A 16,672-nucleotide genomic window follows, 5' to 3' on the forward strand; every position below is an offset into this window, starting at 1 on the left:
GTAAATAAAACCACGTAAATAAAACGAAGGTAAATAAAAATCTAGGGAAGATTGTTGAGAATTCGTGATTCTAATTTTGATAGAATTATTAATATAGGAAGCTCCTTTTTTGAACATTAACTCTTTAAGTAATAAGACTGAATGTATCTAGAACTAAATTAAACAATTATTTTTGTTATTGTTTAATTAAATGCGTCAAATTTAAAAAGTCAATTTAAATTATAATTCACCAGTAATTAATGATTAGTAGAACAATGGAGAATCACGTGACCAGGTATATTTATCTCTCTTAACTTGACTTAAACGGAGTATAGATATGAAATATGTACTTATAATCGAGAAGGTACTTTAACTAAGTTTTAGCTATGATACTTAGACGATAAACTAAAAATATTTGTATGTTGAAAATTACGGAATATTTTTTATTCTAATAGGGACTAGTTGTTATGAAAAATGTCGTTATGCGGCCTTTACAAGTTATGTTTAACTTGGATAATACAATCTGATATAACATAATGCATTTTATTTATGTTGCTAATTAATTTTGTACTGGAAATCCATTTCGATAAGTATTCAGCAAAATATAATTTATTAAAAATGATTAAGCTGAAATCATTACTGAAACCGAAGAATTTTGTTATTTATTTGTATAAGACTAATTTTTTATAAATAACCGAAATCGTGTTCTCTTGAAAGAATAATTATACCACGAATATTATTTAATAATTCTATATATGTCAATTTCTTAATATTTACAAATATTTTGATTTTTACCAATAGATGACACGGTTTCTTTTTTACCGACTACCTTTTCATTCCAATTTTTGTGACACAACCGCAAGAGTGCATTGTCAAGTAAGAAGGGATGAAAAGTTGCACTTCAAACTTGTTTATATTAAAATTGTTTTTAATTACAAATTTCATAACAAAATAAAATGTAAATGCACATAAATAATTCGCAAATCTTGTATGAAATGTATGAAAAAACTAATTCTTTCTACAGCTTAACTCACTTCGCATACTCCGTCATGTGACATATGTTATTTATTGATAATAAGTAGGACATATATGTATAGGCTGGTAAAGCTAAGAACTTATTTGCATTACATATTCGGTGAGTTGCCATTTTTTACACTTGATCTTACAAATTATACATATTACTATTGCTTCAACTGTATAATAATCAGATCCATAAAAAGTTATTATTTTTAATAAAATTATTATATTATCTCACTTTTTTTTTTTTATTACAGTGTCAGATCTATATTTTCAAACATATTAATTCCAATATGACTATTGCATTAATATCAGAATATTTGGAAACACATCAAGGTAGAGATAAATTTTTGAGAACATTGTCTTATATGGCAAAATTTGCTACGTTGGGCACATCCTCAAATGAAACAGAAAAGAAATTAAAAATATTTAGCAGTCAAATGAGTGAATGCAGAATGATTTTAAGATTATTAGATGACATACCAACCATTCATTATGCAATGACATATGGATGGGGAAAAGAGGTATATATATTAATGAAATAAAATATACTTACAATATAAAAGAAAATAATTTCTGCAAATAATTTCTGTGTTTCATTTTCTATATATTAATGTAATATACAAATGTATACTATTTTTCTACAGGCATATAAATTTCATATGTCATCTAATAGGAGCCAGATCGGTTGATCAGATGTGTGGAATTAATGCAGATTTTGGTGGATATTATGTTTGGCCCAGTAGAACACACTTTTTGGGCTGGCAAACATAAATTGATTGAAATTGATACTGAAGCATGGAATAATGCTTCAACATGGTTCTGGATAATTTCTCTGCAACTGTCATTGTTAAAGTATGTTATACAGAAGATATAATTAAATATTGTACTTAAACGCTTTGATTATATGTATATTTTTTATAGATCTCTGCGAAAATTAAAGCAGTTTAACAATTATAAGATGCATCTTAGTAAAACTAACTGCAATACAAGGTAAATTTAGGAACAATATATAAATATTTTTATACTCATTTGATTAATATGACTTTATAATATCAATTATTTATTTTTATTTTATATATATAATATTTATTTTTGAACAGAATTGCCTTGAAGACAGTAAGCAGACAGAGGTGGAATGAATTACTAACTTGCATAAGATTAGTCTTAGATATAAGTTATGCAGTTAGTTATCTGCCATCTGGCACATTCTGGGGAGGACAGTTAAAAACTTGGCAAGTTGGGGCGCTTGGAACATTGTCTTCCTTGATTGGTTTGTATCAAGCTTTAAATAAACGAGCCAAACACAAAAGTTCATAATATCTACAGTTAAGAATAAGGTGGCAAGAATTGTTACAATTATCAGTATAAATATATTTTTTTATTTCTGTTAATCAATTTATATAAGAAATGTTGTGTAATAAATGTCAAATGAATCATAATTAAAAGAAAATCTTAATTGTTTAATCTTTTTATGTAATTTAAAGCATAATTTTATATATCATGAAACAATACAATATTGTTAACATAATAAAGAACAATTTATTGTTTTTAATATATCAATTTTGTGTTACAAGGTATGTTTTAACAAGGATATATGCAGTAGGAAAAAAAGCTAAAGCAATATAAATTATTGATATTTCGGATAAAGCTTACTTGATTTTAAGCTAATTAGTATTTATATATGTTTACTATTGATCGAATCGTTTTTACATGTTATTCGAATGTCAGTATTTGTAAATTATAGATATAGGTTCTATTATCAATAAAAGTGAAAGAATAGGAGGCACTTTCTGTATGAACATAAATAAAAAATATTTTGCTACCTAGAGCACGATGTAATCATTGCCTCGCGAGTGGTTAAATCTCTTAAAAGTGTTAAGAAAACTTGACATTATGCGTACCAGTAGCAGTCTTGTTTCTTTAATAATAGATCACCCTGTATCGCGTGGTTATCAATGATTTAAAAATAATTTGTGTTTTCCACGTTAGAATAAAATCTATGGAGATTATATTAAAAGGCACGACTTATTAAAAGTTTGTAAATAAGATAATATTTCCGATAAAAGAGCATCTTTAAAATTTCTGACGGCTCATTATTCATTATCTTTTCGCCGTTAATTCGTTAGTTTTTAGTCTAAGAGTTTTTGTCGTTCATTAGTTTAGAACCATTCTTAGGCATTAGCAAAAACTGATCTTTTGTTTACTAAAAACTTTATGATTACATTCGAAGCTTTTGTAGAATATATGTATATATATACATATATTATTTTGTATGTTGTATTAAAGCACTTCATAGGAGTATTTTCTTATGTATATAATAACCATATTGTTTGATAATTGTATTTGATGTAACACGATATATTTTTTTATGTATTTGTTCCACTTCCTTAAACCAGGCGAAATTTTAATGACTCAGAAATATGATAAATTCACCTTCCCTTTAATATGTGTTAAGTAATTCAGTACTATAGCAGTGTAACTTGCAGTTGATTATATGAATTTTAAATTATTTAAATCTTAAATTTATACTTTTATCTTGGATCATCATTAATGTATGATCATCATTAATGTGTAATCTATAATTATTTAAAATAAAGAATATAATATATAAATCATAATCACTATTATCATAAATATCGAATATGAAATACTTGAATAACATCGTTTTATACTGTATCTGTTTCAGTAATTTTCTAAAAATTGATAATCATAACTTGAATTTTCTTCCAGTATAATTTCAAATTTCAAAATTTTAAGTTCCAAATTTTAGACTTTAATTCACCTTATTTTTGCCGGTATTTATTCCCTACAATTATTCCGAACTTCTTATAATTTTTTTTTTTTTTAATAACGAGGATATTTGTAATTATTTGCGACAAAAACCTTCAATTTGAACGAAGTACTGTAATTTGGATTAATTTAAATATATCAAAATTGAACAAATTAAATACAAATTAATATGATTAATATAATTTGTGTTGTTAACTGATATTTACTTGATGATTTTGTTCATACTAACTATCAAATTCTCATATAATAACATTTAGTATCTAGCAGTTTGCATAAGCAGATATTTTTAAGGCCAGGAGTTTAAAAAGGGCAGAAGGTTCATTTGGAGGAATTATTTTCTCGAACGATAAAAAGAAAAGGAACAAAATGATGAAACAAAAAAGGAGGAACGACAAATGGAAGTCTATCTGCAAAAATATGATTTTTAATTCACTCAACAAAATGATATCAAAACATCAGAAACGCGATTAGAAGCAATATTGCAAAATCTTCTTGAAAGAAAATACATAACATAATATCGTAACAAAAAATAAAAACAGAATCAAATTACTACAATCCGCTCCAGAATCGTAGACCATGTACTTCTCCATTTCGTCAACAGTTAAACAGTCCCTGTAAACGAAGCTCATAAAGGCTTATCGCCTTGGCTAAGAGTATAAATTATGATTACAATTGCCATTTTGGTAATAACCCTTACACTGTACAATGTAACGTAAAACTACAACGACGGGCGATATCATCGACAAATGTCGGTATATAGCCTGGGTTCTAATTGGTACTCAAATTAAATGCGTTCTTCGCAAAAAATAACAATAATTAAATGAACAACTCCTCCTGCCGCTAGAATTCCACAATAATCTAATCTCATCGAACAGTGTACGATTAAGCGTAATATTTCGCCGATAGATTATTATAGCGGCGTGTTGTATTTTTGTGGATTTTTTTAAACATTGTGAACTCATTCCTTCTCTTGTTTCGCTTCTTTTTTGACGATCGAGTGGCTTCCCATTTTATCGTATAAAAATTATTGTCACTATAAAAGCCACAATTGGACCCACACGGATTCAATGTAAATGCACACTCGTAACGCATAATTATCATATAATGTGATGTGTTACTCAATGGCACAATTATTGCAATAAAACGATCAACAAGAGAACCAGTCCCTAAATAAACGTACTAAATAAAAATACTGTTTGTTGAGAACGCGACTGTGGCCGCGTTCGAAATAGGAACTTTATGAGAAACACGATTTTTATCCATTAGTCTCTATACCGCGGACGTATGTGATAGTAACGATAATAAACAAATCGTTGCATTTGCCGATCAGCTGGTATGTCCGGTATTTCAATGTATATCGTCAAACCAGCTGCCCGCAGCTTTGCGATAAAAAACTAAGTTTGCACCCTGTCAGTAAGTCAGCTAGCGCAACGTCCTTGCAAAAACAAATAGTCAAAAAAAAATTTGTATGTGACCATGGAAGAGAAGCTCAATAATTGTACTTAAATAGTGGGATTATTCGTTCCACGGGACCAGGAATTTACGTTTGGCGATAATCCGACCACTTGATTTGTCTTTGAATTGCGCATTAAAGGTTTATGATGCCACATTGATTCCATTGAGTGTTGCCATTGCCAGCAACTGCGACAAAAGTATCGGAAGCACACCTACAAATACGATAGAATATAATAAAATATCTTTTATCTAAAAAGGAAAAAAAAAAATTTTTTTCATACCACTTCACGACAAAAATAGGGTCCCTGTTGTACAGAGCACCCTGAACACATGGAATCTTCTAAATATGGATCAACTTGCACCTATTAAAGACAATAGATTGTATTATAATTTTGTTCTGTTAATATATCATAAACATTTCATAAAATTATGCGAACCTTTTTTGTAAATTTGGCAGTTTTTATTTCTATGAAAGCAGCTGAAATTGCTTTCATGTATGAATGTTTTGTACTAAATGTAACACGACCAGATCCAATTGGATATTTGTGTTTGTCAGTATCAATCCCTGAAATTAAATTTTAATCTTACTAATATGCATCTAATAATCGAGGTATGTCGATTTTTACCTGCATAAATAACCCCACGAAACAGATCATCCATAATTTTTGCTAAACCAGCGGCAGTTAGCATACCATGAAGAGCACCAACAAATACTGTTTTATGAGGATCAAGTTTTTGCGATGAGGATTTTACATAATTACTGTCTTCAAGAATCCAAGGTATTACTTGTACCTATGTCAAAATTGTTACATGAATATTATAACTCTTACAAGGAATGCAATAGAATTTTACTAAAAAAGAAGTAATATGCACCTCTTTTGCTTTCATACGTTTAGATGATATTTTGTAATACCAACTGCCACCATTGGTAAAATCATGTGTACAACATGTCAATAAAGTTCTCACCTTAAACAATACATATTTGTTCTAGCTCGTTAAAAACAAATAAATTAGAAAAAAGGTAAAGTGCTAAAAATATTTAACTACCTGTTTCTCTGACTCAAATATAATATATACATATCCCTTTGGCTGCGTGGCAGACTGATCTTTTCCCGGCCATTCCACTCGTATTGGACCGAACTGCTTGAAAGTGGCGATTAAAAGAGATTCGGTGATATCCCAAGGTACACCACCAAGAAATACTTTAGATGAGTAACCTGATGGTTTTTGAGTGCGTTGCGGCAATATGCCACTCCAAGTACAAGTTGGGTCACAAAGTGCTAAAATAATAATTTTTTAATGTTGCTAACACATCCTCTCTACTGTTTCTTATATTTTAATAAATGAATTATTACCAGCGGCACTTCGATGAAAACGCGCTACACGTTCAAGCGAGAGCTGTGGATCTAAAATATTTATCGGAGGTGAATTCAGGGCCATCATATGATTTCCAGTGGAACAACAGCTTTTTTCGTGCGACATAAAAGAATTCAGGAAACCGCCGTTTTGATTCGATCCGTAGTGATGACCTCGATTGTGTCCATGTGAATGATGATGATGTGTCGACGAGTTTTGATGGGATGAAGATAGATATTTTTTCACTGCCATTCGTTGGAACGCGGCTACTCTATTATTTGTGCATAAGTCCACTTCCGGCGACATCAATGAACCCAGAGACTGAGGGTAACATTCGTGTGACGATGAATTTAACGATAAACAATTCTAAAATGAAACAATTTCTTTTTTCCTAACCTTGATGAACTTAGATAATTATTGTCTATAACTTTAAAAAAAATACCATTATATCGGATAGAGACCCATCCACACTACCTATACCACTCGTGTCTGAGTCCGCTGGTGAGTTCGATCTTGATCCATTGCACCCCATCACATGTGGATACTCGAAAGTAGGACTACTGCAGTCGCTGTTAAAATAAAAATTATCAGTTAGTAATTGTTTTTATTATAATTATATATGATAATAAAAAATTAATTAAAAAATACCTATAAGGTGGTGACCCACGAATGGGTCTTCCGTAATAAGGAGAATGAATGGGCGATGAGGGTGATCCCACATTCTGCATAGATCCTCGACTTTTCGGTGATGATGTCGTCTGGTTACTACTGTTCGTAGATGAGTACGAATAAGGATTCGAATACAGACTTCCAGGTGTGCTAGGGCTACCAGGTGTAGTAATAGAACTTGGGGAACTTGGAATTTCAAGTATCGATGAGTTTGAGCAAATTCCGTTCCTATCATTGCCCTATATTCAAAAATATATAACAAAACCAATTAAAAATTTTTTAAATATATATTTCAATCCAAAAAATCATCTTTTAATTATAAAAATATCTCGATAACATTCAATTTATTACTTGTAAGCAATAAGAAAATATTTGCGTCTTCTTTGCCAAAGAGAAGCCTGCTACACCATTATTGGACCGCGTCCAAAATAATGTTGCAACGTAAAAAATAGGAACAACAGGGCATGCAATTACAAGTTCACAGAAAAGCTGAGGTCAAAGAGAAGCGAAGATAGAAGAAGAGTGAGCTGTGATAGAGCCGTTTGGCTCAAGCTTGTAAATTCTTGGCTACCCTGGAATTCGGGTCGCACTAACGCGCGCGGCTATGCGTAATTTATTTTGCCCAACGTATTATATGTCGGCTCTAATACGCGCATTTCGATGTCCTGTCGGTCCTTTATGTACAGATGCATCCAGCAAATGGTGAAGGTAATAACGTTAAAGGCGACGAGAAGAGCCTGATAAAATGTCCATTAAAGTGTCTGGTCGATAAGGCACGACTTTCACATGGATCTCTCTTGCTTTTACCCCTTTCGACCGCGTATAGTACTATTTAACTATCGTTGCAATTTAAATTGCAATAATTGTCTATTATTATTTATGTTATTTTACAAAGAAAATAACTTTTAACCTATTGATAACATGACTGATGATATTTATCACTGTGAGAAAAGAAATCCATTAAAATATTGCTGTACGTTACAACATGTACTTAGTTTTGTATTTCTCCGGTTGGCTTTAAAATTTTACAAAATATTATTTTTATCGTCGCAGACTTTATTATCTCCATCCGTTATCGTTATTTGCGCTATCCTAAATGGATGTTAGGAGGTATTGGTCGCAACAAAATATATTGAAAATCGATACATCAGGTATCCAGGAGGTCCCTATTGTGCAAAAAAATTAGCCGCGCGACGGGCGGAAAAGGAAGTTCGAGGAGCAGTTGGAGTCACTCCAATGAGGATAATCATTGTTCCGGTTATTGCATTGCCAGCCGGCAAACGTTTCAGAATACTGCCTACTTCATTTCTATTCGAGATTTTCACTATCATATCCAACACGTGACGTTCATAAATTGAAAGAAAAACATTTTAAGGATCTTCGAGTTCCTCGTACATTTCGAGTAATTAAAACGTATTCACAGAAATCGTTAAATTATCGCTCATGTATAATGGTCCTTCTAGAACCTTTGGATTCAAAGCAAATTTTATTAATATATAGGAACCTTTCCAACCATAGAATGAAGACCATAGTTGGGTCTTCATAGAATTTAATTAAACTTAATAATTACTTAATAATTATTTTATTACACTATAGATTATTTAATTTTTATTTTATGATTTGTCGAAAATAAAAAAAACATTATTATTTATGAGGTATTATTACAAATTACTGGAAGGGTAATTATCTCTGATAAGTATGACGTAAATAGCGAAATTACTTGACCTACATGAGACTGAAATATCTCAGGCAGTTGGGAGAATTTTAGGCATAATATAAAAAATAAAAGGAAATGTCACCTGATAATGCTGAGAAGATCCTTGATTGCGACCCTGATACTGATAATTACGGCAACCGGGAGACGCAGCTGTTGACTGGCTGCCTAACAATGATCCCCGAGGTAAACCCAGTCCAAATAAATCCGAAATTGACATGTCTCCTAACGTGAGAGAAAAAATACAAAATACGTTGCCGTTTTAAATAAAATCACAAGAAAATACGACACAGCGCAACGAGGACTATCGATTGACAAACGACGAACGTACGCGCTCGTTAGTTTTGAAACAACTAAGCAGGCGATTAGAACAAATTTTCTTATATCTTGAATCTTTAAAAAAAAGAAAAAGAGGTAACAATGTAACTCGTTAAGCAGATATTGGAACCAATAATTAAATTTATACGAAGATTAGTCATAAAACTGATGGTAGTTATAAAACAAAAACAAAGGTCTTTGATTATTTTGTTAATAATCGTAAAACAGATTATTAATTATAGTGAAAAGAGATCACAGGAGCAGATTCTCGCTGATTTTATCCTTATCTAATGAATCTAAAAGTACACGATTTACTCATATAAGATAAAAAATACATTTAAAATACCTTCTCTATCTTTGTATCGGGTAAAAATAAATAACCTTATATTCACATAACAAATCAAATAATATCTCCTATCTCTGTATATTATTTGATCACATTCGATCGTCAACCGTATCCATCATAACAGAAGGGCTAACAGCCAATCTGTGAATTTATCCAAAAATCAAAACAAGACGGTCACATACGATTATATAAAAATAGGACAAAGGAAACGGAACTTTTACCATCGATATTGTTGTTCTTATTGGGTTGCGTGCAAGATGCATCGTGTGAGTATCCTTGGAAGTTAGTCGCCGGCGGAGAGTCTAACAGCAAGTTACCGATGTACTGTAGCTGATGTAGATGTTCTCGGTCACTGTCGCGATCTCGTTGTTGTTGTAATTTGTCGCGATGCAACTGTTCACGTTGTTGCAGCTGTATGTGGTCCTGGTCGCGTGACGCTTGCATTTGCTGGCCATGCGATATATCATTGTTCCAATCAGGTGTGTCGGATATTTTCACTCCATCGGCATCACACGATAAATCTAGCTGCAAAAGAGAAAAGAAAAGAATCAGTCGTTAGAATATTTCAAATTGAATGTTTGAAATAGAGACAAAGTTTGTCTCTGGTTAAATGATCACGTTTGGTATGTTTGGTATTGCGATAACAAGGTATAATGTTATAAAGAGATAATAGAGGAACACTGTCACCATTTTTCCTTCCATAGTGGCACCGATTGAATTATTATTCGTTTTATTTTTCCTTTACGAACAAGCAGTTGAAAATAAATAATATACCACTAATTTTTACGATTGATAATTAACTGTAACGCGTATGTGAGTAGACGCTACAGGAAGTATGGACGCTACACGGAATGTTTAGAATTGCGGGGTTCACTACGTAAATTATACACATATTTGTATTTCAATGTTAAGAAAACATTGTAGAAATTGATGCTACTATTTTTATCTAATTTGTAAAGTCTTTTTAGTAGCATGCTTTTGATTAACGGCTATTCGAATCGATCGCGTCGCTCGTTACGTCAACCGATTTTCCTTGCGTAATTTCCGGTAAAAGTGATGAAATTTCAGAACTTGCACGATTCCTCGGAAGATACACTACACGGAGAATTAGAAAATGATTTCGAACGCTAAAAAACGTTTCGTTCACGTTTGAAGATCGTGAAATTTAATGCGTATCACCTACCACTGAATTCCTCGAAGTCATCGCTACGAACGATATCAGCAAACTATGCTTCGAGCTTTCGGTACAGAATAACGAAAACAGGAGCCTGAAGGACGCCACTCCCAGTTTGCGTTCGAGGAATTCGGAAAAAAAATTTTGCAGGGCAGGGGAATACATCGAGGCATTCTAGAGGTTCAACGAGAATTCCAAACTTCGTAGAATTCAACTTTGTCAAGTTCAAAGGCGTACTAGACATAAGGACGCTTATAATCGATTCGAATACGTAATTATCATTTCGTATTACATCAGTTAACATTGTAACATTTACTACGCCCTTAAAATTGTATAACATTCTGACACGTTGAATCATACAAGGGTTGCATTGTTGATATCGATAATTTTTACAAAAGTCATATATCTCTATAGACATTATATGTATATATATATATGTATATATGTATATGTATATATGTATATATATGTATATACATGTACAAGGTAGCAAATATAGGAGAAACCTAGATTTCTGAAGAGAAATTTAATTACATCACGAAGTGAAAGATGAAATTAGAATATTGTAAGAATGTTACATAAGAACAGGAATATATATACATATAGTGTAACAAAAATTTATATATGTATCATATATGCTAATACTTATTTATGGTTTCATATAAAAATTACATTCTTACTTAATTTAATAATTTTTTGGTTTACTAATCCAACTATTTGCAATGATATAAATTTTGTCTTAATACATAGTCCCGTACTATGTTTGCGAAAGGTATCGTACATCTTCGTAGAACTTGAAGACAGACAGTTTTTAGGAGAAATTAAATTGCAACAAATTCTTTATTACTTCTGTTCAATACCTTCAAAATGACTGACGAAGGGTTAAGGACAATATCAGAAGGCGCGACACGCATATGGAGAGAAAGGGGAAGAATATCAGCGTACGAAACGCAACGTGTTTTGCACGTGGACGCGTTGCGGCTCAACGTACGATTCGCGTGTTTGTTTACAAGTGAGGACGCAGGACATTCCTCGTATTCGGTTTTATATTCTATGTAGGTTCTACGTTATAATTATCACCGTGTACCAGCACATGATTTACATGACAAATTTTCCTTTCGAAGCGACACCATAGTACTAACGAAATTGTAAAGTAGGTTACCAATCGACCGCATGAGAAGTCAAAGAACGAGGTCCATAGAAAAATAAGGCGTAATTAAAACAATAATACATAGACGTGAAAAAATAAATATGAAACAATTAGAAAAAAGGGATATAGAATTTTTATAAAGGAATATAACGACTTACCAATTGCATTAACGTAAGCATGTCGATCTTTGATTGAGCCTTGACGAATTTTTCAATTGTTCTGTGATCGCTGTTCTCCACTGAATTCAAAGTGGTAACTCGTAACGTACTTCAATGAATTATATAAACTTGATATTGCATATAAATTTAATACGATTTTTTTTTATTTAATTTAGTAGCGAAGAATCAAATACACGAGTTTTAGTAAATTGTTTAATTAACAATTATCGTGTTACATTAAAAGATTTTTGGGATACTTTAATCCCACCGGGTTTGTTTAATTACTTGCCGGGGGATAATATTTTAATTATTTCAACTCCCAAAATCGCCCATTTATAATTAATTTGTTGGTTCTTTGAAAGTAAAATTTATTTTCTTGGGTTCAATTTAGTGTCGATACAGAAACGATGGAGACGGAACGCCCATTCTTCTCCACATTGCTCCACTCTGTGAACTGAATTGAAGATCTCTATTCCTCCCTTTCCCCCTTTCACCCGCAGGTTCCATCTTTGGAAACCACCGGCGCAGTTCGCGAATGCGCGCGATTGTGGAATTTTATATGTGCAATAAGATACAAAATTGTATCACTTAATATGTAATATTTCAAATTCAGATTTTATATATTGGTGAATAATATGTTAAATAAACAAAAATTTTTGAAAGTACAAATTTGGTTTAAGATATTAAATATTCGTAATAAATAATTATAATTACAAATTTTTAAAGTTATTATTATATGTAATATGATTTTTACTTAAAGCAATATAATAGGTTATGTAGGTAATAAGGGTGTGCGGATACCCGAAATTGCAGAGTTACGTCGGAAATCTTTTTCGGGTTCGAATCAGAATCTCGGAAGTTTGTCGATACATAAACGTATTCGGGTATCCGTTAATCTCGAGACCTGATTTGCGATTCGGAATTCAATGCTTAATTCAGAACATAATCTTTCTATCATCTTGTACTTAAACCAAGTTTAAGGCAAACTTGTACTTTAGGTTTAAGCATGTACCGTTAAACTATGTTTAAATACAAAATGACAGAAAAATTATGTTCTGAATTGAACATCGAATTCCCAAACGTAAACCAATCCCCGTAATGACGGGTACCCAAATGTGTTTATCTATCGACGAACTTTCGGGATCTTGATCCAACCCGAATCAAAGCTCAAATACCCGCACATCTCTAGTGGGTAAATATTAATTATTTAAGCATGCGTGTATCAAATTTATATACAAAATGAGTAGAATATATAATAAAGGATAACTCTCTGAACAAAAAAGGAATGTTTTTAGCAAACCAATTGCTTTATTACATACACAAATCTATTTATCATATAAAAAAATTTGCGCATTTTTACTATTCTATATGAGCAGTCGACGAATCTAACATTTCAACTTCGGAACTTATGTCAGTGGAATAATTCACAACTACGTCACGCGGATTGCGTTCCACTTTATCAGAAGTATCTTCAGTTTTACTGGAATCTTCTCCCCATCCGGAAAATAAATTTACTCTTAATTTATCAATATCTTGACTTCCTGACCCAGCTACATTATTTGCATTTTCTAAAGGTTCTGCATTATCTGTTTCTTGATGTTCAGTCGCAGGGTACTCATATTTTGGAATATCAACTGGTGCACCTAAAAAAGAATTCATTTATAGTCAGATAGAATGTACATTTAATAAAAATACATTGAAAATTGAACATTTTTTGTATATACCAGGATAAGGGGGCGATTCTTCTATAAGTTGTTCCATAACATAAGTTAACATAGTTGTTGTGAAAGTATCATCCCTCCTAAGTCCAAGAGCTCTATGAAAAGCATCAACAGCTTCTTGTGTATTTCCCATTAATGCATGAATGAAACCCACTGCTGAATAAGTTGATGCATTTAATGGATTTAACATTAATGCCTGCAATCATTATTAGGAAATTTATCTGATAGCTCGTAATTTAAATTGACATTTTAAGGAAACAGCATGTTTCTATGTCAATTAAAATTTTTTAACCTGTTGATGATATTCTAACGCCTCTCCGTATTTCTTCATTTTTCTACAAGTATGACCCAAGTTATTTAAAAGTGCCTCCCATTTACTAGGTAGAATAACATCCTTTAGACCACCTTGAATTCTTTTCATGGCTTCCTTAAACTGCCGTTCAGCAGTTTTGTAACTGTATTCGATGAAACGACAACTCTTGATAAATTAGACAGATTTCCAAAAACCGGGGAAGGGTGGAAGTACACTAATCAGGTTGCAGAGTGAATTTTGAACCTCTTTTTTGCATATTTGAATAACTCAATCTCAGGGATAATACTACAATAGACATCATAATACTTACTCTAAATTGTAAAAAGATATAACTCCCATCTCGTGTATAACAAATGGATCGTTTGGAGCTATTCCTTGAGCCTGTTGGAAAAACTTGTCAGCCAATTTAAGATTATTTGTTAATCCGCATTCAAGTCCAATATATAAAAGTGGCAGATGACAACCTTTCATTAACTGAGAAGCCTTAAAATAAGCAGCCATTGCCTGATCATGTTCATTTTCTACTGCAAAGGAATGACCATAAGCTAACCAAGCAGGACCGAATAATCTGTCCAGTGCTGTGGCTTTTGCTAAATATCTTCGTGCTGGATCACTTTTTCCTATTATCAAAACAATGGAATATCTTATAAAGTAAGAATACAAAATAATTTTAGAATTATCAAATAGAAGTCATAATTACCTAGACTATAATAATAACATCCAACAGCAAACCATGCTAAGGCCATGTCTGGATATAAGTCAACTAATTTATGTGCTAAATAGAATAAAGCTGAAAAATGATTATATAATGTACAAAATTTCTTTCTAATTGCACATTCTTTTTCTATATAGAAGTGCAATATAATTACCATTAGTTTTTTTTAGTTCTACTAAACAGGCAATATGTACTGGTAAGCATGAATTATGATATGGATCTTTTTTTAATATTCTAAAATATATGATAGAGATTATAAGATTATATAAATTCATATACATACATAAGAGGATATTATATTACCTTTCTGTGAGAGAGAAACATTTGTGATAATCACAATTATAATACAATCTCTCTGCTTCTGTAACTTCCATATCCAAATTACCTAATAATCTATCTGTGACAAGAACTCCCATAACACTACATGTTGCAAGTGGTTGCTTTGTATTTGGTTCTTGATATTTTTTCAATTTACTTTCATATAATAATCGTAAGAGCTCTCCTTCAGCTTCTGTGCATTGTTCAGCAAAGGGAAGAGATTCCAGAAGTTCCTTTTCTATTCAAATTATATGTATCATAAAATTACTTGTATCTATTATTATATGAAATTTATACATATACACTTTAATACCTTCAGCAGCTGAAAGCATTTGATTTTGAACTAATGCTTCAAATGCTTGATATGAATATACATCACAATGTAGAGCTTGTTTGTAACAGTCAGTTGCTACTGCCCTATTATCTAAAGCTTCATATATTCTTCCTTTCACATACAATATTGAACTGTGTACCTATCACAAAATACAAACTAATCTATAAAGTTCATCACATTACAAAAATAATATTTGAAAGAAATTATGAAGAACATTATTTATACTTAATCACATTTTTTGGTGCATCTTCTAATATATCTGCACGATCTCCAAAACCTGACTGTGTTATGTTTGTACATACTTCTGATTCTTTAATAACCTGTAATGCTTCATTGTATTCTTTTGCTTCTAACAGACTTCTTACTGTTAGATAATGACACATTACATCTGTCTATAAAGTAATATTAATGTAATAAAAAAAAATGTATATAACAATGTTATGACATTATTAAAAGTTTCAAAGTTATAGTTTACCTTTTCCAATCCACGATTTCTAATAAGATGAGCAGCTCTATGATATTGTTTCATTAGATACATACAATGCGCCAAGGTGCATATATCTTTAGGATCTTCGTTACTTAATGAAACAACTTTGTCTGCCCAAAATAAAGCAGCACTATAAAGATGCTGTAAACAAACCAGTAGTCAGTTTTTTTTAGTAGCGTACAATAAATCAACATCTTTTAAAAAGCTTGATAAATTTTGATACTTTACCAAATCAATGTACGATTTAATTAATTTTCTACAATTATCTAAGTCAATATTCTTATTGTCTAATAAATTATGCATTTTCTCACAATCTGCATCAACACTCTGTCGCGCCATATTTAATTTAAATTTTGAAGGTTAGGTATTCCTTCCTTAACGAATCAACGTTATATATACCAAGATACTTGTAATTGAATACAGTACTACAAGGTATTCCTTTCATATATAAAAATACTTGTTATTAAATTGTTACAATCAAATTCACATTTCATAGAACATATTAGATAATCGCATAAAGTCGCTTTTGCATAGACTAAACAGTTTACATTTTTAAACTATACGACGATACAACAACAACAACACGCATGTTGTCATCATCGATCATTTCTACGTAAACGTTTGTGATAATGTTATTGGTCAAAATATGGGGAAA

The 16,672-nt window shown here is 31.5% G+C and overlaps 3 protein-coding genes across 5 annotated transcripts; 1 reads left to right on the forward strand and 2 right to left on the reverse strand.

Annotated features, from left to right (window-relative positions):
* The first annotated feature begins 832 nt into the window (after positions 1 to 832).
* On the forward strand, positions 833 to 2,827 carry LOC100644754 (peroxisomal membrane protein 11C). The gene is made up of 5 exons (XM_003395056.4): positions 833 to 1,114; positions 1,254 to 1,520; positions 1,673 to 1,851; positions 1,921 to 1,989; positions 2,100 to 2,827. The coding sequence occupies exons 2-5, from the start codon at positions 1,290 to 1,292 to the stop codon at positions 2,314 to 2,316; spliced, it is 696 nt and encodes a 231-aa protein (XP_003395104.1). The 5' UTR covers positions 833 to 1,114; positions 1,254 to 1,289; the 3' UTR covers positions 2,317 to 2,827.
* Positions 2,828 to 4,191: 1,364 nt separating this feature from the next.
* LOC100644634 (cytoplasmic polyadenylation element-binding protein 1) lies at positions 4,192 to 12,586 on the reverse strand. Of its 3 annotated transcripts, none has more exons than XM_003395055.4 (12): positions 12,130 to 12,586; positions 9,869 to 10,172; positions 9,069 to 9,208; positions 7,249 to 7,508; positions 7,043 to 7,169; positions 6,600 to 6,966; positions 6,292 to 6,524; positions 6,118 to 6,210; positions 5,871 to 6,036; positions 5,682 to 5,809; positions 5,526 to 5,606; positions 4,192 to 5,456 (listed from the first exon to the last, which is right to left on the reverse strand). In XM_003395055.4, the coding sequence occupies exons 1-12, from the start codon at positions 12,148 to 12,150 to the stop codon at positions 5,292 to 5,294; spliced, it is 2,085 nt and encodes a 694-aa protein (XP_003395103.1). In that variant the 5' UTR covers positions 12,151 to 12,586; the 3' UTR covers positions 4,192 to 5,291. The 3 variants fall into 3 exon arrangements, with proteins under 3 accessions (XP_003395103.1, XP_020718351.1, XP_012163534.1); XM_020862692.2 differs by lacking the exon at positions 12,130 to 12,586 and adding an exon at positions 10,831 to 10,953; XM_012308144.3 differs by lacking the exon at positions 12,130 to 12,586 and adding an exon at positions 10,335 to 10,484.
* An 829-nt stretch (positions 12,587 to 13,415) lies between these two features.
* On the reverse strand, positions 13,416 to 16,666 carry LOC100644516 (cell division cycle protein 16 homolog). The gene is made up of 11 exons (XM_003395054.4): positions 16,246 to 16,666; positions 16,006 to 16,158; positions 15,764 to 15,922; positions 15,510 to 15,669; positions 15,182 to 15,434; positions 15,033 to 15,112; positions 14,864 to 14,953; positions 14,474 to 14,783; positions 14,143 to 14,305; positions 13,854 to 14,046; positions 13,416 to 13,772 (listed from the first exon to the last, which is right to left on the reverse strand). Exons 1-11 carry the CDS (start codon positions 16,354 to 16,356, stop codon positions 13,489 to 13,491), a joined length of 1,956 nt encoding a protein of 651 aa, XP_003395102.1. The 5' UTR covers positions 16,357 to 16,666; the 3' UTR covers positions 13,416 to 13,488.
* Between the last annotated feature and the right edge of the window lie 6 nt (positions 16,667 to 16,672).

The sequence above is a fragment of the Bombus terrestris genome, chromosome 4, assembly GCF_910591885.1.
Source record: "Bombus terrestris chromosome 4, iyBomTerr1.2, whole genome shotgun sequence".
Classification (NCBI taxonomy): domain Eukaryota; kingdom Metazoa; phylum Arthropoda; class Insecta; order Hymenoptera; family Apidae; genus Bombus; species Bombus terrestris.